Source organism: Bos indicus x Bos taurus, chromosome 5 (assembly GCF_003369695.1).
Source record: "Bos indicus x Bos taurus breed Angus x Brahman F1 hybrid chromosome 5, Bos_hybrid_MaternalHap_v2.0, whole genome shotgun sequence".
Classification (NCBI taxonomy): domain Eukaryota; kingdom Metazoa; phylum Chordata; class Mammalia; order Artiodactyla; family Bovidae; genus Bos; species Bos indicus x Bos taurus.
Window position 1 is genome coordinate 85,894,778 of NC_040080.1, and position 24,183 is coordinate 85,918,960.

Below are 24,183 nucleotides of genomic sequence, written 5' to 3' on the forward strand. Positions count from 1 at the left end.
AACTGGAATTCCATCACCTCCACTAGCTTTGTTCGTAGTGATGCTTTGTAAGGCCCACTTGACTTCACATTCCAGGATGTCTGGCTCTAGGTCAGTGATCACACCATCGTGATTATCTGGGTCGTGAAGATCTTTTTTGTACAGTTCTTCTGTGTATTCTTGCCACCTCTTCTTAATATCTTCTGCTTCTGTTAGGTCCATACCATTTCTGTCCTTTATCGAGCCCATCTTTGCATGAAATGTTCCTTTGGTATCTCTGGTGTTCTTGAAGAGATCTCTAGTCTTTCCCATTCTGTTGTTTTCCTCTATTTCTTTGCACTGATCGCTGAAGAAGGCTTTCTTATCTTTTCTTGCTATTCTTTGGAACTCTGCCTTCAGATGTTTTTATCTTTCCTTTTCTCCTTTGCTTTTCACTTCTCTTCTTTTCACAGCTATTTGTAAGACCTCCTTAGACAGCCATTTTGCTTTTTTGCATTTCTTTTCCATGGGGATGGTCTTGATCCCTGTCTCCTGTACAATGTCACGAACTTCATTCTGTAGTTCATCAGGCACTCTATCTATCAGATCTAGGCCCTTAAATCTATTTCTCACTTCCACGGTATAATCATAAGGGATTTGATTTAGGTCATACCTGAATGTTCTAGTGGTTTTCCCTACTTTCTTCAATTTAAGTCTGAATTTGGCAATAAGGAGTTCTTGATCTGAGCCACAGTGAGCTCCTGGTCTTGTTTTTGCTGACTGTATAGAGCTTCTCCATCTTTGGCTGCAAAGAATATAATCAATCTGATTTCGGTGTGGACCATATGGTGATGTCCATGTGTAGAGTCTTCTCTTGTGTTGTTGGAAGAGGGTGTTTGTTATGACCAGTGCATTTTCTTGACAAAACTCTATTGGTCTTTGCCCTGCTTCATTCCATATTCCAAGGCCAACATGCAGATTCTTTACCACTCAACACCTGGGAAGCCCATACCTCTTTGTATATATAATAATTTTTCAATTAGATATAGGTATTGGAATACTACATTGTTTAGTGTCTAGTATTTGGTGTCTTTCACGAATGTTGAAAGTTGTTCTGGTATACTTTTAATTAATATATGGGTATTTGTTATGACAAATACAGGACTTGTTCAATTGTTAAGTCATGTCCGACTCTTCATGACCCCATGAACTGCAGCATAACCGGCTTACCTGTCTTTCACTGTCTCCCAGAATTTGCTCAAACTCATATGTGTGTGTGTGTGTGTGTGTGTGTGTGTGTGTGTGTATACACATATATGTATGTATATGGGGGAACAGAGGGAGAGAGAATTTATCTTCTCGGTTTAGTAATTGCTAGGAACCAGACATCAAATTGCCAACATCCGCTGGATCATGGAAAAAGCAAGAGAGTTCCAGAAAAACATCTATTTCTGCATTATTAACTATGCCAAAGCCCTTGACTGTGTGGATCACAATAAACTGTGGAAAATTCTGAAAGAGATGGGAATACCAGACCACCTGATCTGCCTCTTGAGAAATTTGTATGCAGGTCAGGAAGCAACAGTTAGAACTGGACATGGAATAGCAGACTGGTTCCAAATAGGAAAAGGAGTTCATCAAGGCTGTATATTGTTACCCTGCTTATTTAACTTATATGCAGAGTACATCATGAGAAACGCTGGACTGGAAGAAACACAAGCTGGAATCAAGATTGCCGGGAGAAATATCAATCACCTCAGATATGCAGATGACACCGCCCTTATGGCAGAAAGTGAAGAGGAACTAAAAAGCCTCTTGATGAAAGTGAAGGTGGAGAGTGAAAAAGTTGGCTTAAAGCTTAACATTCAGAAAACGAAGATCATGGCATCCGGTCCCATCACTTCATGGGAAATAGATGGGGAAACAGTGGAAACGGTGTCAGACTATATTTTTTGGGCTCCAAAATCACTGCAGATGGTGACTGCAGCCATGAAATTAAAAGACGCTTACTCCTTGGAAGGAAAGTTAGGACCAACCTAGATAGCATATTCAAAAGCAGAGACATTACTTTGCCAACAAAGGTTCGTCTAGTCAAGGCTATGGTTTTTCCAGTGGTCATGTATGGATGTGAGAGTTGGACTGTGAAGACGGCTGAGCGCCGAAGAATTGATGCTTTTGAACTGTGGTGTTGGAGAAGACTCTTGAGAGTCCCTTGGACTGCAAGGAGATCCAACCAGTCCATTCTGAAGGAGATCAGCCCTGGGATTTCTTTGGAAGGACTGATGCTAAAGCTGAAACTCCAATACTTTGGCCACCTCATGTGAAGAGTTGACTCATTGGAAAAGACCCTGATGCAGGGAGGGATTGGGGGCAGGAGGAGAAGGGGACAACAGAGGATGAGATGGCTGGATGGCATCACTGACTCGATGGACGTGAGTCTGAGTGAACTCCGGGAGTTGGTGATGGACAGGGAGGCCTGGTGTGCTGCGATTCATAGGGTCACAAAGAGTCAGACACGACTGAGTGACTGAACTGAACTGAACTGATGATCTTTTTGGTTTATTATCTCTGTTCCATTATGTAGAAAAAGTGTCTGTGTAAATGTATGGGGCGGTCATTGGGCTCACCTCATTTGACTACCATATTTCAGTAATTACAGTTTTGCATTGTTTTCTTGTCCAGTTTCTTTTAAACACTTGTTTTATACATATTGGTTTATCATGGGATGACTACTGCAGTACCATTATGACCTGATCAAAATTTTCTTCCAAGCATTTTTCATAGATTTTAATTTTATGTATATTTTTACCCATAAGACTTTTTAAAGTATTTTATTTATTCAGCATTTATTTTGATTCAAATCACGTCTGCCTTTTCATGCATTTTTTTTCTCCAGTGTGGGTTTGCAGATGACATTTTTCTGTTTTCATTTGTCAGAAAATGTCTTTATTTCAGCTTTTATGTTGAAGAGCAGTTTCACTGTAAAGTTTCTATAATACTTTGCCAAATGTTTACTTCCATGACTTTGAAAATATCCCACTGTCTTCTGGCTTCCATGATTTCTTTTAGAAAGTTTCCTGTAATTTTAGTTGTCTTTAGTTGTCTTTTTCAAGGTTATCTCTCCCTTTTCCCTCATTTGCATTTAAGATTTTCTTCATCATTGCTTTTCATGAATTTTTTTATGATGCTTCTCCACATTTTATTTATCTTTTCTTAGAGTTTTGAGTGTTTCTTAAGTCTAAGGCTTGGCACCTTTCAATTGGTTTAGAAAATTCCTTGGCCCTGTCTTTTCAAATACTGTTTTTCCCATTCTTCCTATTTTCCACAGGAACTTCAATTAATTCTGTGTTAGAACTTTTCAGTGTATATGTCTTGAATGATTGTATTCTGTTCATCCTTTTGTCTTTTCATGCTTCTAACTTGATATTTTTCCTGCCATCTCTTCCAGTCACTAATTCTTACCTGAGTGGAATGTAATCATTCATTAAATATGTCCATTCAGTTTTTGTTTTCAGTTCTAAAATTTCTGTTTATCTGTTTCTTAAAGTTTCTGCTTATATGCCAAACTTCAGTCTTATCTTCTGTTTCTTTTTTTTCCCATGATCATTTAAAATTCCTCTCTGATATCTCTCTTATTTGAATTTCCTGTGACCCTTTTTTCTTTGTTATTGAACATTGTCTTCTTCCTTTATATGCCTAGTTTTTTTTATTGTTACCAAACATTTTTTTATCTTGAGTTTTTTTGCATTGAGTCCTTTTGCTCAAAGTCCTTTTGTAGACTTTTTCTCATGTTATGAATTCCTCGAACTGAAATAGTCATTTTGAAATACACATCAGAATGTTTAGAAATAGTGAACTAATACCCCGTGTGCTTCTTTATTAGTCGAGAAGTAATAAGAAGTAATAGAGCTAAATGGCATAGAGAAGTTAAAACTAAAACTCATTCTGTATAGATTTATCAATATAAAGGTGTTTGTTTCTTAGCTTGAAAAAGATTAAGCAGTGGATTTTGACTTATTCCCTCTCTCATAAGGATCAAAAAATAATTTGTAGATATGGAGTACTAAAACACAACCTAAATATCTGGGTTACAAATCTGTAAACATAAATGCTCCACTACTTGCTTTTATATTTTCTTCTAGATACAGATTTACTCAGTAGCTAGCCAGTTATGTCTTAGGAGTCTATAAATAGAAATCTGTTTCTGTGTGCAGTTTATTAATGGGATTAATAACTGTCAGAATTTTTGAGTACTAATGAGCATAAATACCATTTCTAGATATTTTCTGTAGCTATGAAGTGATCTGAAAATATCTGTGATTCGTATTGGTGACAGTGTCAGAAGAATTTCTATTACCACTGTGGTTTGTTTTCTAATATTCAGAGTTGAAGAAAATGCTAAGGAAATGACAAATTTTAGTTAGAGGTTAATGAACTTAAAGATGTCATTCTTTTTAGAGATGGGCTGATTTCTTTCACAGACCTTTTAGGATCTGTGGGCCTCTGGCCAAAATGATATATTTGAACTATAGAAATTCAAGTATTTGTGTCAAAGAGCTAAGTATATATAATACAGTGATATCTACATGAACTGAAAATAGTAGAACTATTGTGAATATTTTTAAAGTAATAGAATAGTTATTTCATATTGTCAGAATTAAGTGTAATAATTTCTCATTACAGTTTTGGAAAGACATTGTTGATGATAATGAAGTACGTGACCTCATATCTGACAGAAACAAGTCTCATGGTAAGTCAATGAGGAAGTATTTTTAAATAAATTTGAAATATCAGTAATAATAATTGCAATATCAATTTAAGTAAACTATGTTTTCTTCTGTTGTAGAAGGTACATCAGGAGAATGGATTTGGGAATCTTTATTTCATCCACCTCGAAAGCTGGGCATTAATGATATTGAAGGACAACGGGTACTTCAGATTGCAGTGATTTTGCGAAATCTTTCCTTTGAGGAGGGCAATGTTAAGCTCTTGGCAGCTAATCGTACCTGTCTCCGTTTCCTATTACTTTCTGCACATAGTCATTTTATATCTCTAAGGCAATTAGGCCTTGACACATTAGGAAATATTGCAGCTGAGGTAAGCATGTGACAGAACCTTAAAACAGTTTTTATAGTTGGCAGAATATTTACTTAAAACTTTAGGATGTGGGATTATTATATTTGCCATAATTATAGAATATTAAATGCTTACATATAGTTTTTGCCTAAAGTGGTATTACATAGTTGTGTGGAGAAAAATATTTGAAATGATGCTCCAGATTTACTGACGGCTATTTTCACAGTCATTACATTTTTAAAATTATAAATGTTGTTCTATTCCTTTTTATTCAATTTGAATTATGTATTTGGATATAAATTGAATGAAGCCTCTTTCAACAGTAGTGTCCTTCCTTTTTTTTCAGCTTTTATTGGATCCTGTTGATTTCAAAACTACTCACCTGATGTTTCATACTGTTACAAAATGCTTAATGTCAAGGGATAGATTTTTAAAGATGAGGGGTAAGTGCTCACAAGTTTCTCACTGTCAAAGTACATAAGCTTTGTATCATGTTTTAAAAGACAAATACATGTTTGTGCTATGTATGCTTTTCAGGCATGGAAATTTTGGGAAATCTTTGCAAAGCAGAAGATAATGGTGTTTTGATTTGTGAATATGTTGATCAGGACTCATACAGAGAGATCATTTGTCATCTCACTTTACCTGATGTGCTGCTCGTAATCTCAACACTTGAGGTGCTATATATGCTCACAGAAATGGGAGATGTAGCTTGCACAAAAATTGCAAAAGTAGAGAAGAGCATAGGTAAGACTAAACCAAAAAAGAAAAATTAATTTTCTTTATTGAGGAAAAATACTTACTGTGCTGTAAAAAAAAATCATAGTTGATATTTGGGGTTTACTTTTTATTTTGAGGAATCATTACCCTTTCAGACACACTTGTGTTATTCTTTCTGCCTGTTTTAGATAATAAAAAACTTCTATTATAGAGAGACCAGGGTGCACGTGGCTATCGGTAGTCTTTATTTCTTCTCTTTATTTCTGTTACTATATATTGAGTTTGAAATCAACAAGATGTCTGTGTCTTACTCTCCAGGAAGCAGGTCCATCTGTTTCAAGTGGTCAGTGCTGGTAGTGGTACTGTTCATGAACTCACCTTCTTAGTGAGTTGTCAATTTTAAAGACACTCACTAAAACATTCACATTAATGTTTTCATCAGTGATTCAAATTATTTATTTCCTTGGTATAAATACTAAAATCAGAGTTAATAAAGATTTGGCTTGAAAAGTATTGAGAAATAAAGATGTATTTTCCATATCAGTAGTTCCTAAATCTGGCTACACATCAAAATCACTTGGAAATGTTTTTAAAAATGAAGATAATCTAACATCTACCCCAGAGCTTCCAAATCAGTTTTCAGAGATTGAGCCTAAAAATCTAGAATTAAAGATCCACAGATAATTCTGATGTATAGTGATTCATAAACTGGCATTTGAGAAGCAGCGTTTTATATATATAGCATATATTTTTCAGTGATGTCATTGTTTTACAAAATTATTGACTAACAACTGTTGATTTTTAATTTGTTTTAGACATGTTAGTGTGTCTGGTTTCTATGGATATTCAGATGTTTGGCCCAGATGCACTGGCTGCAGTAAAACTTGTCGAACATCCAAGTTCCAGTCATCAAGTTTTATCTGAAATTAGACCACAAGCTATAGAGCAAGTCCAAACGCAGACCCATGTAGCATCTGCCCCAGGTTAGTGTCTTTGTATAATCTCTTTCAGTGTGGTTATTGGAATGTAAGATTTAATACTAAGGATAAATTTAAATTGGCTTCCTATGTGGCACTAGCTGTAAAGAAGCTGCCTGCCAGTGCAGGAGATGAAAGAGACGCGAGTTTGATCCCTGGGTTGGGAAGATCCCTTGGAGGAGGGCATGGCAGCCCACTCTAGCATTCTTGCCTGGAGAATCCCAGGGACAGAGGAACCTGGCAGGCTACGATCCATAGGGTAGCAAAGAGTCAGAGACAACTGAAGTGACTTAGCACACAGCACATAAATTTAATATGAAGTACAGGGAACTGATGTTTGACGATAGTTGGCCAAATGAGAATTGAGTATGTACATTAATTTCTTACATATTATACATTCCAGGAGCAGCAGGATCAAGGTGAGCACAGAAGAGGTATAGTATAATAAATAAATGAAGTTGAAAAGGATTTAGAGTAGTGTGAGGGATTAAATATTATTCTCAGCTGTGAGAGCATTAAGTGCCCTAATGGGTTTGTGATTTTTGTCATTAGAAATTGATAGACCAGGAATAAGTTAATCATATATTACCTTATAGTTCTCTCAGGTGGTTATCAGAATACAGAACCATAATACCTTTATTATTTTTAAATCTTGTAACAAAACCCTTCAGAATCAGAGCTTATGATCAGACATGTGTGTGTGTGTGTTGTTCAGTTGCTAAGTTGTGTCCAACTCTTTGCAACCCCATGGACTATAGCCCGCTAGGCTTCTCTGTCCATTGGATTTCACAGGCAAGAATACTAGAGTGGGTTGCCATTTTCTTCTGCAGAGGATCTTCCTGAGCCAGGGATCAAGCCCCTGTCTTCTAAATTGGCAGGCAAATTCTTTGCCACTAAGCCACCTGGGACGCCTATGTGCATGTATACAAATGCTAATGCATGCACCCTTCCTAGCATTCCCTTGAGTCAATTGTATTTAATTCAAATATTTTTAACTAGAATTCAGACCTGTCCTTCAGTTCTTAGACTGCTTTCTCCTGGGTCATTATGAGTTGTTATTTTATATTTTAGCACTCAGCCTTTTTGCACTCCACTTTCATTTGTCCTAACAAAAACAAACCATCTTTCACCTCACCTTCTTTCTCACCATGGCAACCCACTCTGGTACTCTTGCCTGGAAAATCCCATGGACTGAGAAGCCTGGTTGGCTACAGTCCATGGGGTCGCAAAGAGTCAGGTAGGACTGAGCGACTTCACTTTCACTTTTTTCACTTTCTCTCTCACCATTCCCAAGATAATTCTCTTTCCCTTTTTTTTAATGGAGAATGCTCAGTTTCTCAGTTGATCTTAACACTTTATAGTTATTCTGGGAGCTCATGTGGCATGAATTTCTACTTCTTACCCCTTCCCTTACAAATTTACTAGCATTTAAATTCATTCTCCTTCTTTCCTTTGTCTCAGGAAGAGATGTTAACTATTTGTACTCTGAATACCAGTCTTTGCCAACTCCTCTTTTCTGTATCTTAAACTTTTCTTTCTTTAATTGCTTCTTCAGCCTAGAAATACATTCATATCATTCTCAACCTTTCCCACTGTCAAAACAAAAACCTCATTATCCTTAATCTTTAACTACTACATTCATTTAATCACCAAATTCTGTTGAGTCTTCCTAAATAATTTTTTGATTGCCCGTACTGATAACTCAGTTTGGACCCTCCTCTTCTCTCTCCAGCTATCTTGTTCTTCTCATCTCTCATTTAATCATGGTCCCTGTCTCTCTTCCTCTCTTCTATTGTAACCCATATTATCAAAATTATATACTCTATGCAAAGTATGTAATATGTATCACCTATTTATTCCCATTATGCCCCTCTGCCATATAATGGAGTTATATCATATGTGCATTTAACTTACTAGAAGGCATGAAATAAATAGGTAATTCTGACTGCTAATTTTAGTGAGCTTTCACCCATAGGCAATAGATGTTAAAGAGCAGATATGTATTGGACAATCGATGATAAGAATGTTAATAGTTTCTTAACCTTGAAAAGGAAATGAAACAGTTCATATGCTAGTTAAGTGGGTAGTGGGCGTATATTTTTTATCCTCAAAGGAGAAACTTTTAAATTAATTAAAAATATTGTTAATGAGGGCCATTGGGAAACTGTTCAACAGAGTGAAACCAATAAATTATCAGTGATATGCTGGTAATAATAGGTCATTTGAAGAATATTCAGAGGTAATTTTCATGAAAACTCCTTTTGCCTTATTGCTGACCTGTGACCTTAACAAATGAACCCAACCCCCAGCCTGAGTAAATCCTCATTGGCAAATGGAATAAAATTAAATATTGAGAGTTTCTTGTGTATGTAGTGCCATTGATAGAAGTTTGAATAGACCTCTAGGAACCTAAAAGAGTTCATTTTTATGCTGGTGAGCACTTTTTTACTTGCTCATCATGAATGACAACTCTGAATTGTTTGATTAGTTACCACTTATAGTTTGGCTTTCCTCTCCATCATTTGTTTAATACTGTTTTCTAATGGAATGGTTATCTTCAAACTTTTAGCTCCCTTCCTCTCATCTATCTGCAAATACTATGTTTTTGTGATGTATTAAATTGATACTTACTTTTTATATCCTGTGGAATCTTGATATGTAACATTATCCATTTAAAAAATAACACGTATTCTTAGTATTAGAAATTTTATACTATTCCTCTTTCTCCTTGAACTCAGATCCATCAATACTTACATAGACATATTAATTTTAAGGTTTTTCAATTTTGTTACATTATAAAGCTCTAAGTGTTAAAATTTTATTGTTACAAGGTTTAATAATAAACAGTCCATAAAACAATAGTAAATATATTACAAACTTTTATAAATATTAAATAAAAGAAGCAGTTATTGGAAGTGCATCTCATAATGAGATGGACAAGACTTTTTCTGCTAGTTTTCTGGAAAGTATTACTCTAGTGTATTTCAGAGTATTTTTTTTCTTGCTAGAATTGCAGTTAGTTTCAGCATTAATTTTATGTTTTTCCTTTTTATATATTTAAGTTCACATCATTAAATAGTTTATATCAATAAATAGTTGAGAGTAGAACTTAAAGTTATTATTTTTCAGAATTATCTAAAAATTATTAAAATTATATTTAATGATCTTCTGAAATTTTGAGTTCTGCTTTGTTTTGTTGAAATCAAAGAATTAATAATACTTGATTTGTAAAATTATTTATTGCCCAGTTAGTAATAGATATTTATTTTATTTTTAAGTTTATTGAAAACATATCAAAAAATATTAACAAGATATGAGGGTAAATTAAAGTTGGTACTCTTTCAGTTGGGTGCACCTTGTTTAACTGAATATATTCAGGTAGTGTTGGCACAGTGGCTCTGCAACTTTATGGTGTATCAGAGTCACCCAGTGGGCTTGCATGCTGATTTCTTGGCTCCATACCCTGAGCTTATGATTCAGGTGAACTGGAGAATTTTCATTTCTAACAAGTTCCCATGAGATACTGATGCTTCAGGTCAGGGCACGATTACTTTGAGTACCACTAGGTTAGGAAAATTTTAGTAGTCTTCATTTCATGACCACAGTGTTTTTTGATAAAATGCTTTTTGTCATGTGCATGAATACATTTTTGTCAGTTGGCACTGGAGATTTACCTCATTCAATTATGGAAAAGGTCTGCCACATAACCTAACTGATTAAGTTAGTCTTTATTAATCAAGGGTATTTTGTCTCAATTTCTGTTATTTAGAAAAAAATTCAACTTTATTTTTCAGTCTAAGAAAATATGTTGATTTATGTTCCCATGAAATCTTCCTTATTTCAGAATTCTAAGATAGTTAAACTTGCCATGAACTTGTCATGTGAATGAAATAAGATGCCACTACCTTCAGTATTTCTTTAAAATATTCTATGTGCTTTACTTACTCAAGATTCTAACTTAAAAAGTAATACACTCTTTGGTAGTAGTTGAAAGATGGAGGCGGAAAGGACATTAAGCAGAAATTGTCATCACTTTATATTAATCATATATCTGAATTTAGAACACGCCAAAGGACCAGAATACCCAATTTTTAAGGCTGTACATTGCCCTTAACTATAATATGTAAAACACTGGGATAGACCTGAATCCTTACGCTAATACCTTGGTTTAAACACATTTTGTGGATACTAATGTTTCTACTTCTCCTGTTGGTGTTCCAGAGGTATTTATACAATCATCATCATAGCTAACATCTGTGTACCGCTCTTTATGTGCCAGGCATTGTTTTAAGGGACTTACATATTAACTTCTGTAATCCTCATAACCATCAGTGAGGTCAGTGTGCTGTTACTTTGCCCCATTTTATAGCCAGAAGGGTTAAGTAGCTTGCCCATGGTTACACAGCTGATGAGTGATGGAACTCCAGAGCCAGTCTATCTGGCTCCAGAGTCTTGCATTTAACCATATCTTACAGTGTTTAATAGAGTTAAGACTTTGTTCCAAAATGATTAAAGAGCAGTCATCAAAGAGGAGGTCTTGCTTTCATGCACAGCAGTTTTAGGAGGGAATATATACAAAACTTTGAAAATCTGGAAATTGATTCCTTCTAAAGTATAAGTTCCCTTTGTATTCTTTGGAATGTCTTCAGGTATCCTGAAGACAAGGATTCTCAGTTTGTAGCCACTTTCATAGTAATTATATATTTCTAGTTTATACTTTTAATTGTGGCTCTATTATTTTTCCTTATGCATTGTTTATAAAGTTTCTCATAATTTCAACATAGTTTGTAATATTTCCTGCAATTGTTTATTAATTGATTCAAATTTCAGTCAGAGTAGGGTATATTCTTAGAGTATACTTGATCAAGAAAAGAGAAATTTCTACATGTATTTAGGCCTTAGAAAGGCATTTTCTGTAACAGTCATCAAGTTAGGAGAAGAAAAAAGATAGGCTGGGGTTGCACAAGAAACATACCTTTGATTCTAATTATGATGTTCTGTTAAGAAGCAGAATATCACAGTATGTCCTCTGAAATGTGACAGACCTGAATTCAAAGTCAGCACTCCTAAAAGAAGGCTTTCCAGCTATACTCAGCTCTGCTGTCTCCATCATGTGTTCTTTGTTAATCTCGGAGCTTTAATTTTTTCATTTGCAAAATGGGGACAATTAAATTTAGAACTATATATAAGATTAAAACAAATCATGTAAATGTAAATGGTTTAATAGAGAAAAAGTATTTAAACGTGGCTGGCTGCTGTTAGCTGTATCCCAGTGGAAGCCTGGGGTCTCACCAGACAGGGCAGGATTGCTTCAGATCATTCACAGACTGGACTGACTGTGGGGCTCTTCTAGTTCCAGTAATTTAGAAATTTATGTTTTGTTTGAGGGTTCTGAGAAGCTTTGCTAACATGTCACCTGAAAAAAAAAGAAAGTACATTTTGTAGGTTTAAAAAGCATATATTATTAATAATGCTGATTCAATGGTGAAACAATATAATTTTTAATCTATAAATATGTAAGATTCCTATTTCATTATAAACTTACTGTAATATGATCACGTTTCTATTATCCCATGTTTTTCTTATTTTTATTAGTTCCAACATAGAAGTTGGCTATTTGTTCATTATATCTGGAAGTTTTATATATGCCACTTACAGAGTTAATATTAATATTTTAAATTCAAAAGTGAAATTATTTTTGATGCAATCTGCTTCTGTAACTAATCTGAGAGAGATGCTTATTTACTGATACATTGTGATGTGTGTCCTCGGGCTAATTGTTTTAATCAAGTTGAGTGTTAGTTTCTTTATGTATACCCACCTCACAGAAGAATTAAAAAGATATTAATAGTATAAAGTTAAAACTCAGTGTCTGAAAGTGGGAAAAACAGAGTTTATATTAGTGAAATAATCCATATTATTTGAATGATTGTGAGGTTAACAAAAAATAGTTCATATGAAGGATCTAAGACAGTGACTGGTATAATTAATATGTGTTCCAATATACGTTTCTTTCTCAAATTTCTATTATTTTCAATATGTTTATACACCTTTTTAAAAGGTATTCATTGTGAGTATTAACTGGTTCCATATCCATGAACTAAATATGGCCTGTAGTTTTAAAAAATGATGTAGCTAATGTATTTTTTTCTTTAGCTTCCAGAGCAGTTGTAGCACAGCATGTTGCTCCACCTCCAGGAATAGTGGAAATAGATAGTGAGAAGTTTGCTTGTCAGTGGTAAGTGGTTTATTTCTATTAAGGCTTTATCCTTGGGAAGAACAAAGCAAATGAGAAAAGGAAATTATTTCAGCAGTCATCCAGAATGTTTTACTCTGTATTTCTTTCTAGTTAGAATAGGATATCATTTATACAAGAAACAACAATATAAAATCACTTCACCTGTATTTTGAAATAGTTTGAAAGTAAAGTATCAGAATCTTCAGAATTAAAATAGTCTTTGATTAAAATTTCATTAAATTACACCACTTCTTTTCAAGCAAATTTGTGTTAAAAAAATTGTCATTGATTTTGTAGAAAATAAAGTTTGTTGTATTATAGAATTTGTTTTTCTTAATATTTTATTAAAACAATTGGACTGACTTCTTAGAACCAGATTTTGTTATTAAATGTCCCTTTTTTTTTTATCAAAAGCAAAATTTCTTGTTCATTGCTAGTTAATTTTTTCTTTTTGTGAGTAGTAAGAGGTAACTAATCAAATGATAGAATAACTAGTATGTCTACATTGAAATATCAATTTTAAATTTTTTTGAGAAGACTGACTGGTCACATCTCAGCCACTTCCTGAAAAAAAATAAATGTAGAATTGGTTAGATTTCATTTTTTCATGGCTAATTGCCTCTACATTGCTTATGAATTTCAACTTAAATTCTTTAGAAGATTAACAGATTGAAATGTAAGATCACTTTTCGGTGATGTATTACTTTAAAAAATTTCTTTCCCTTTTCCCCCATTCTCTAACATTTTTCTCCCATTCCATGTTCCTGTCACTTTATGTTCCATATTTTTGGTGCTTTCATATCTGTGTTCCTATGACACTTTTCTCTACTTTTCTTAAATCAGGTTTATGGTAATCTCTCTAATTTTTTGCTATTTCTTCATATTCTGTATTGTTAAACCTGACGCTTTATACTTGATAAATCTTCCAATGATATTTGAAAATATTTGTCTTCTATATTGAAACCAAACAGTTTTTTGTTTCTGGTCTATTTGAAAACTCGATACTCAAAGTTATGAAAGTTAGAAAAAATAAGTACTGCATCCACTGTAAAATGTGTGTGTGTTAGTTACAGACTTGGTCTTATAAATTCTTATTTCTGCCATTTCTAGGGAGGAGAAGAGAAGCATTTTAAATTATTTTATCATAATTATCATTTGATTCAGTTAATAGGAAACAGCTGTAGGTTAGCCTGTCTTGTATATATATATATATATAGTGAGTTCTAGAAAGAGTCCTTTATGGTTAACTAGGCCTCCAATCCTAACTTATAGCTGCAGTCACTCTATAACAAAGACAAACTGAAGTTTGAATTACTTTGTAATTAATTAGGAATAGAGTCTCTGAGGTGGGGAAGGGGAGTGTGCAGCATGAGAAGTATCATTGTTTTAAGAAGTAGTTAAATGTTTTAGGAGAGTTTTTTTCTGAAGAAATTTTATTCAAGAGCAACAAAAGTTTAGTTGTTTTTCCTTCATTTTTCACATCACCAATAACTCATAATTGGGAGCTTCTGTTATATTTTGAGTATTCACTGAATAAAATTAATGTGTTGTAGAATATTTATTGCCAGCATACCATCTCTGCTGATGTATTCACATATATTTGTGAATATTGGTTTTTATATTTGTGGATAATGATATTTTATACTAAAATAAGAATGATTAAGGAATCTCTTTTTATTTGATTTAGTCTACCTAAATCCTAGCATATATTTTGCAAATAGCATGAGATAGTGAAATTTGATCAATAAGATATGATTATTAATTTATAACACATTGCCTTCAAATGGTTAAGTATAGATTCTATAGTATATTGCATAATGCCATGTATTTTTTTTTATTTCCTCTTTTAGGCTAAATGCTCATTTTGAAGTAAATCCAGATTGTTCTGTCTCTCGAGCAGAAATGTATTCTGAGTACCTATCAACTTGCAGTAAATTGGCTCGTGGTGGAATCCTAACATCAACTGGATTTTATAAATGTCTTAGGTAGGATTTATATTTCTTTAATTTACATACCCCTTCCTCTGTTGAGAACATAACAACTATCTGTGCTGTGTTTAGTTACTCAGTCGTGTCCAACTCTTGGGAACCCTATGGACTGTAAGCCTGCCAGGCTCCTCTGTCCATGGGGATTCTCCAGGCAAGAATACTGGAGTGGGTTGCCATGCCCTCCTGCAGGGAATCTTCCCAACCGAGGGATTGAATCTAGGTCTTCTGCATTGCAGGCAGATTCTCTACTGTCTGAGCCACCAAGGAAGCCCAAGAATACTGGAGTGGGTAGACTATCCCTTCTCAAGGGGAACTTTTGACCCAGGTTTTGAACTGGGGTCTCTGGCATTGCAGGTGGATTCTTTACCAGCTGAGCTACCTAGGAAGATGTACCAACTATCTACCTAGTCTTGAATATCTCCACTACTTAAAGTTTTGTATGGTTAGATTGTAATGTGGTGGAAGTTTAAATTGAAGGGAATTTTGATATCAAACATGGTGTTTGTGTTTAAACATTCTGAGGTTTATCAAAGAAAGAAAAGAGAGAAATTAAGTGTATGTTTTTCCTGCTGTTTATATGTGTTAAAGACATAGTGTTTGCCCTTTAAAATCTTGAATAATAGTCTGTGACTGAACTCTGTCTTCAAACATCATGACTTTTTGATATTTTGCAAAGTTCATAAACTAGGCATTGACTTGATGTAGCTTTTTTATTAATTACATATGTAGTAGAATTGTTTTAAACCCTACAATGTTAATAATAATTATTTTTGAAATTGGAGAATTGATCTTTTACATTAATATTTAATTCTTTGTTTCCCATCCTTGTAGAATATATGATTCATACTGGTTCATATATAAGTAGCAGTGAATATACTGTTGCTGTTCGTGTAAACATTGTTAGAATTTAGTGTTTTTTGTTAATGTGCTAGTTATTAAAATTGAATGTGTGTGTACTTTACAGAACAGTCTTTCCAAATCATACAGTGAAGAGAGTGGAGGATTCCAGTAACAATGGGCAGGCGCATATTCATGTAGTAGGAGTAAAACGTAGGGCTATCCCACTTCCCATTCAGATGTACTATCAGCAGCAACCTGTTTCTACTCCCGTTGTTCGTGTTGATTCTGTACCTGATGTGTCTCCAAGTCCTTCACCCGCAGGTATTTTTATTGTGATTAAATATTACCAATTTAATAAGGCTAAATGAAAACATGTATTATATGCATTCAAGATGTATAACTTGTCCTTGTTTTTCAGTAGCATTTTATTGTTCTATTATTTTATCATATAGTGCAAAGTTGTTAATTTCTTAAAACTGTTTTCTCTTGAAATTAAGTAAAATAATTTCTGCATGCTGCTTTTCAGTCATTTCACTGTGAATTTTAACTTTTCCTCATAATTTCAGGAATCCCTCATGGACCACAAACTGTAGGAAACCATTTTCAGAGGACTCCTGTTACCAACCAGTCTTCAAGTTTGACTGCAACACAAATGTCTTTTCCAGTACAAGGTGTTCATACTGTGGCACAGACTGTTTCAAGAATTCCACCAAATCCTTCGGTTCATACCCACCAGCAGCAAAATGCTCCGGTGACCGTCATTCAAAATAAAGCTCCGATTCCTTGTGAAGTCGTTAAGGCTACAGTAATCCAGAACTCTATACCCCAGACAGCAGTTCCTGTTAGTATTGCTGTGGGAGGAGGAGCTGCACAGAGTTCTGTGGTTCAGAATCATAGTACAGGGCCACAGCCTGTTACAGTTGTAAATTCCCAGATGCTTCACCATCCATCAGTAATTCCACAGCAGTCTCCATTACACACAGTGGTACCGGGGCAGATACCTTCTGGCACTCCTGTTACAGTGATTCAGCAAGCTGTCCCACAGAGTCATATATTTGGCAGAGTTCAGAACATACCAGCATGTACTTCTACAGTTTCACAGGGTCAACAGTTAATCACCACATCACCCCAACCTGTACAAACTTCATCTCAGCAAACATCAGCTGGTAGCCAGCCACAGGACACTGTTATCATAGCACCCCCACAGTATGTAACGACTTCTACATCCAATATTGTCTCAGCAACTTCAGTACAGAATTTTCAGGTAGCTACAGGACAAATGGTTACCATTGCTGGTGTCCCAAGTCCACAACCCTCAAGGGTAGGGTTTCAAAACATTGCACCAAAACCTCTCCCTTCTCAGCAAGTTTCATCAACAGTGGTACAACAGCCTATTCAACAGCCACAGCAGCCAACCCAACAAAGTGTAGTGATTGTAAGCCAGCCAGCTCAACAAGGTCAAACTTATGCACCAGCCATTCACCAAATTGTTCTTGCTAATCCAGCAGCTCTTCCAGCTGGCCAGGCAGTTCAGCTAACTGGACAACCAAACATTACTCCATCTTCCTCACCATCACCTGTCCCACCTACTACTAACCAGGTCCCTACTGCCATGTCATCTTCTTCCACACCTCAACCACAGGGACCGCCTCCTACTGTCAGTCAAATGCTGTCTGTGAAAAGGCAGCAACAGCAGCAGCATTCACCAGCACCTCCACAACAGGTACAAGTACAAGTTCAGCAGCCACAACAAGTACAGATGCAAGTTCAACCACAGCAAACAAATGCAGGAGTTGGTCAGCCTGCTTCTGGTGAGTCGAGTCTGATAAAACAGTTGCTGCTTCCAAAGCGTGGTCCTTCAACTCCCGGTGGTAAGCTTATTCTCCCAGCTCCACAGATTCCTCCCCCAAATAATGCAAGAGCTCCTAGTCCTCAGGTGGTGTACCAGGTGGCCAATAACCAAGCAGCAGGTTTTGGAGTGCAAGGGCAAACTCCAGCTCAGCAGCTATTGGTTGGGCAGCAAAATGTTCAGTTGGTCCAAAGTGCAATGCCACCCACTGGGGGAGTGCAAACCGTGCCCATCTCGAACTTACAAATATTGCCAGGCCCGCTGATCTCAAATAGCCCAGCAACCATTTTCCAAGGGACTTCTGGCAACCAGGTAACCATAACAGTTGTGCCAAATACAAGTTTTGCAACTGCAACTGTGAGTCAGGGAAATACAACTCAGCTCATTGCTCCAGCAGGAATTACCATGAGCGGGACCCAGGCAGGAGTTGGACTTCAGGTGCAAACGCTTCCAGCCACTCAAGCATCTCCAGCTGGACAATCATCTTGTACTACTGCTACTCCCCCATTCAAAGGTGATAAAATAATTTGCCAAAAGGAGGAGGAAGCAAAAGAAGCAACAGGTTTACATGTTCATGAACGTAAAATTGAAGTCATGGAGAACCCGTCCTGCAGACGAGGAACCACAAACACCAGCAATGGGGATACAAAGGAAAATGAAATGCAGGTGGGAAGTCTTCTAAATGGGAGAAAATACAGTGACTCAAGTCTACCTCCTTCAAACTCAGGGAAAATTCAAAGTGAGGCTAATCAGTGCTCACTAATCAGTAATGGGCCATCGTTAGAATTAGGTGAGAATGGAGCATCTGGAAAACAGAACTCAGAACAAATGGACATGCAGGATATTAAAAGTGATTTGAAAAAACCTCTAGTTAATGGAATCTGTGATTTTGATAAAGGAGATGGTTCTCATTTAAGCAAAAACATTCCAAATCACAAAACTTCCAATCATGTAGGAAATGGTGAGATATCTCCAATGGAACCACAAGGGACTTTAGATGCCACTCAGCAAGATACTGCCAAAGGTGATCAACTAGAAAGAACTTCTAATGGACCTATATTAACTTTGGGTGTTTCACCATCTGTGAGCAGTATACAGGAGGCCTCAAATGTGGCAACACAGCAGTTTAGTGGTACTGATTTGCCTAATGGACCTCTAGCTTCAAGTTTGAATTCAGATGTGCCTCAGCAACGCCCAAGTGTAGTTGTCTCACCACATTCTGCAACCTCTGTTATACAGGGGCATCAAATCGTAGCCGTTCCCCACTCAGGATCAAGAGTGTCCCATTCTCCTGCCCTGTTGTCTGACGTTCGGTCTACAAATGGCACAGCAGAATGCAAAACTGTAAAGAGGCCAGCAGAGGATAATGATAGGGAAACAGTCACAGGAATTCCAAATAAAGTGGGGGTTAGAATTGTTACAATCAGTGACCCCAACAATGCTGGCTGCAGTGCAACGATGGTTGCGGTGCCAGCAGGAGCAGATCCAAGCACTGTAGCTAAAGTAGCAATAGAAAGTGCTGTTCAGCAGAAGCAGCAGCATCCACCAACATACGTACAGAATGTGGTCCCACAGGTGAGTCATTGTCCTGTCACATTTCTCTTAAAAAGTCCTGATGTGTAAATATGATTTTAGGGGGAAATGCACTGTTATTCCATGTTTTACCTTGAAAAGGTAATTGGGAGGACCTAGCAATGTACTCAGGAGAAGGCAATGGCACCCCACTCCAGTACGCTCGCCTGGAAAATCCGATGGACAGAGGAGCCTGGTGGGCTGCAGTCCATGGGGTCTCTAAGAGTTGGACACCACTGAGCGACTTCACTTCCACTTTTCACTTTCATGCATTGGAGAAGGAAATGGCAACCCACTCCAGTGCCCTTGCCTGAAGAATCCCAGGTATGGGGGAGCCTGGTGGGCTGCCGTCTGTGGGGTCGCACAGAGTGGGACACGACTGAAGCGACTTGGCAGCAGCAGCACCAGTGTACTCAAGCTGTCATGCTCTTTTATTTTTCTCTGTTCTTTGTAATATTGAACAATTTTCAGTTGTTAACTTAAACACATGGTTTAAAGCAGTGGTCTCCAACCTTTTGGGCACCAGGGACCTGTTTCATGGAAGACAATTTTTTTTCCATCCCTGAGGGTGGGGTGGGGGAAATGCGAAGGTTCAGGAGGTAATACCAATCATGGGAGCAGGTGACTCTTCCCTTGCTAGCCTACCGCTCACCCCTGCTGTGCCACCTGATTCCTAACAGGCCACTGACAAGGGGTTGAGGACCCCTGGTTTAAAGCATTTTTCTATGTTGTTGTACACGCAAGGTAGAGCCAAGATAGAGAAGTACTTGTCATCTAACATTGTAGGGAGTATTTTTAAAATGTAACTTGGTCTTGTTTGGGAGAGGTTTGCTAAGAGTACACCAGAAGGGAATTTCTGTATTTGATTTTGACATGAGTGTATTTTTGAGGCTTCTTGCACAGTACTTTTGTAAAAAAGGTGAATTCCATAAGAATTTTATCAAGTGTGTTATTATCTTAGGTATTGAATTAGTTGCCTTTATTCTTTAAAAAGGTTTATTTCTTATAATTTCAATTTGTTTCAGCTATTCTGGTATTTAATATTTTGTGTCTCTTACTCCTTTGCTCTATTTATTCCCTTTTAAATATCTACTATCCCCTCTCTGCATGCCTCAGTAAATAAAAGTGTTTTCTAAAATCAGTGCTACTGAATTGAGGATCCAATCAGCCTATAAAGATTTTAAGGACAATCTTATATGCTGTTTCCTGGATTACTACTACTTCATTCTTTGTTTCCTAATTACTACACAGCCAGAACCTTCTGTGACTGTTGCCAACTCTGCTAGCACTCTTCTGTCTTGGGTTTTTTCTCTGTGCTTCTGATGATAATAGCAGATTGTGTTGGTATTGATACCAATCTAGATGACAAGAGAGAGGTGGGAGTAGGGAAGCAAAATGGAAGATGAGAAAGCAAAGAATCCCTTGCTTAGAACACCATTCACTAATGTGTGTCTTTCTTCATGTGAATGGGTAAAGCTGGACAGTACTGCTCTGGGAGCATAATGACTTTTTAAATTCATATTAGTATTGCTTAGGTCTATTTCAGGGTATCTAAATAGGTTGAGGATTCTTCAGTGTATATTATGTACATGGCAATAATTAATATGGAGTTTTTGTGGAAAATACCAAGTCATTTTTAGTCAAGCTTCAACAGGGTGAGTTTTTCACTTAAAAGCACACGAAAAATTCTTTTAATAATGCAATATCTAACATATACTAAGCATTCAGCATATTTTTTTTATATTTAACAATTTCCCAGTTTATCTTATGTGCTCCACTTTTTTTTAGATTCCCTTGTAATCCTAAAGAGTTATAGTAGACCAAGCCAGATTAGAGAAAACCTCTCTTACTATGAAATTGCTTCATCCACCCTTGTTTATTGCGTCCTTTAACCCTCCAGTGTGGTTATGTTCAACAATGATACCTAAATAACAAAAAACAAGCAATACTAGCTAACTCTAGGACCTGTGTTAGGAATTTTGCACTATTTTGTCATTTGATTCACAAAGAAACTCTATTAGGTAAACATTATAATTTCTATTTTAGAGAAGAGGCCTCACAATGCTAAATAACTTGCCCAAGGTAACCAACTAAAATGAGGTGGTGCAGGACAAATCTGGTGGGTCTGAAACCACAGCTCGTGCTCTTAGCCCATTTACCACTATTCTAAAAGATTTCTTTGTCAAATCCTAGATATTCCTTTTATATGTAACATTATTTTAATGACTAGCTTATAAGATATAAGTATCACTGAAAGATAATTTCAGGATCACAATGCTAGAATTTAACATATTGGACATATATACATCTAAATCAAGCCATAAAATTAATACATTTTCAGTTCAGTTCAGTCACTCGTTGTGTCCAACTCTTTGCGACCCCATGAACCACAGTATGCCAGGCCTCCCTGTCTATCACCAACTCCCAGAGTTCACCAAAACCCATGTCCATTGAGTTGGTGATGCTTACTCCTAATCTAAAAAATGTGTATAAATTTTATGTATTCTCCCCAAGAATGTAGTTTATTTCAAACAGCTATAGTCTTTATTTTTGAAGTTGGTATTTTGTTGGCACGTAGAAATGTAAAACTTTGCAAGGAAAAAGAGACATAGCATACATAGATGGTGTCTATAAGAATAAGAAACAAACAGAACAGGATATCTGTGTATAACTCTTAGCACAAGGCCCAATACACAGTCTGGTGCTCAGTAATGGTGCAAGTATGTTTTATCTTTGGTGGCTCAGACAGTAAAGAATATGCCTACAACAGAGGAGACCCGGGTTCAGTCCCTGCATCAAGATGATTCCCTGGAGAAGGGAATGGCAACCCACTCTAGTATTCTTGCCTGGAGAATCCCATGGACAGAGGAGCCTGGTGGGCTACAGTCCATAAAGTCACAAAGAATTGGACACGACTGAGCAATTAACACATAGGATAAAGTACCCATAAAGGCTAAAAAATTACCAAGCTGCTCAAGATGATATCATAAGTTTCCTTGGAAGGGAGACTGTTGGACCTTCCTAAGAGCTTGTTAATAAAAACCATTTCCACTGTTGCCCAGATTCTTTAAATTTCTTTATATAGTCTTAGAATTGCATTTTAGACCTTGGTTTAATACCATTTTATCCAGTATTTGATTTGGCACTTTAAACAGGTAGATGAAATAGAGGAATTTAAATGTGATTTTTTTTTTTTTAGCTATACTTTGTTATTTTATTGGAGAGGGCAATGGCACCCCACTCGAGTACTCTTGCCTGGAAAATCCCATGGACGGAGGAGCCTGGTAGGCTGCAGTCCACGGGATCGCTAAGAGTCGGACATGACTAAGCGACTTCACTCACCTTTGTTATTTTATACCATTTCAAGGGGTGGGGGATGTTAAGGAGGTACCTTTACACCAAGAAGGAACTTCTAGACTTGCAGAATGCTCAGGGCTGGAAAGACTGCAGGGAAATATCCCTGCTGAGAATGGCCAACAGGTAATCCTTCCTAATACCGTTGTTATTTAATATTTCTTTTCTCAGTTTTGTTCCTTCTCACTCCCACTAATTAGCTGTATTAATTTTACTACAGAAAAGATACTAGGAACACATAAAGGGGAAAGAAATATGAAACTAAATGCTATAACCATATATTTTGTACTTAAATGGTATTTAGCTAAGTATGAAATAACTGTACTTAACTTCAAGGTACATTTCTTTCTTTAAAACTACTTATTTTCAATCTGCCACAATATGGATACTGTTTCTGAGCCCTGCTCTTTTCCACTATTCATGAAATTGTATCTGCTGAAGGCATGGTACTAGGTTGGCATGTAAGATAATAAAAATGGAAAAAATTAATTATACTTAACTGAAGACTTGTCTTTTTCAGAAGCATTTAAAACACATGTTGAATATATCTGTATCTGTTCATCCTGTGATCTGATGTCATGCCCGATTCTTGTATATAAAAATAGTTTACTTAAGGATGTACTTACTTAAGGTATTTTATAGATGCTGCTCCTTAGTTTTCTGTCCTTCATATATGAATCCTTTTTGAAATGGTGCTAACATTGAATGTGGGTATCTGCCTGGTCCCCTTGATTCTTTGATAAAGAGTTTGAAAAGTTACCCAACCTATCAGAAAGCATATCTGCAATCTCAGGGGAGCTATGTCTAGTCATAACCATAGAAGATCATTTTAGCAAGAGTCACAGGAATGTCATTTCAATTTTTTTTGAAGCATATTACTGCTCAGATTTGTAGACTAGTAGTGGAGAAGGCAATGGCACCCCACTCCAGTACTCTTGCCTGGAAAATCCCATGGGTGGACGAGCCTGGTAGGCTGCAGTCCATGGGGTCACAAAGAGTCGGACACGACTGAGCAACTTCACTTTCACTTTTCAGTCTCACGAATTGGAGATGGCAATGGCAACCCACTCCAGTGTTCTTGCCTGGAGAATCCCAGGGACGGAGGAGCCTGGTGGGCTGCCGTCTATGGGGTCGCACAGAGTCGGACACGGCTGAAGCGACGCAGCAGCAGCAGCAGCAGCAGCAGCAGCAGTGAAAGTGAAAGAAAGTGAAGTCTCTCATTCGTGTTCAACTCTTTGCAACCCCATGGACTGCAGCCTACCAGGTTCCTCCATCCATGGGATTTTCCAGGCAAGAGTACTGGAGTGGGGTGCCATTGCCTTCTCCAGGAGATCTTCCCGACCCAGGGATTGAAGCCGGGTCTCCCACAGGGTAGGCAGACGCTTTACCATCTGAGCCACCAGGGAAGCTAGTAGTACATTGTAATAATTAAGAAAATCATTAGCACTAAATGATTTTTTCGTTTACACTTCAATGTGTTCTATTTATAAGATAGACTTTGTATGTGTTGATTGTCTAGTTATACTTAATAAGAGGACTTGGATAGGTTATGAAAATGAGGCAATATTAGAGCAGAAAGAACCTTAGATATTAGCTTGTCCATAACCCTTT

The 24,183-nt window shown here is 36.6% G+C and overlaps 1 protein-coding gene across 1 annotated transcript in view; it reads left to right on the forward strand.

Annotated features, from left to right (window-relative positions):
• Window positions 1–24,183, forward strand: part of ARID2 (AT-rich interaction domain 2) — a 208,284-nt gene that overhangs the window by 134,263 nt on the left and 49,838 nt on the right. The window contains exons 7-15 of the mRNA XM_027542647.1: window positions 4,642–4,708; window positions 4,805–5,055; window positions 5,381–5,477; window positions 5,572–5,781; window positions 6,570–6,737; window positions 12,888–12,969; window positions 14,820–14,954; window positions 15,922–16,118; window positions 16,364–19,221. Of these exons, the coding sequence (XP_027398448.1) occupies window positions 4,642–4,708; window positions 4,805–5,055; window positions 5,381–5,477; window positions 5,572–5,781; window positions 6,570–6,737; window positions 12,888–12,969; window positions 14,820–14,954; window positions 15,922–16,118; window positions 16,364–19,221 (4,065 nt within the window). The remainder of the gene's footprint in view (window positions 1–4,641; window positions 4,709–4,804; window positions 5,056–5,380; window positions 5,478–5,571; window positions 5,782–6,569; window positions 6,738–12,887; window positions 12,970–14,819; window positions 14,955–15,921; window positions 16,119–16,363; window positions 19,222–24,183) is intronic.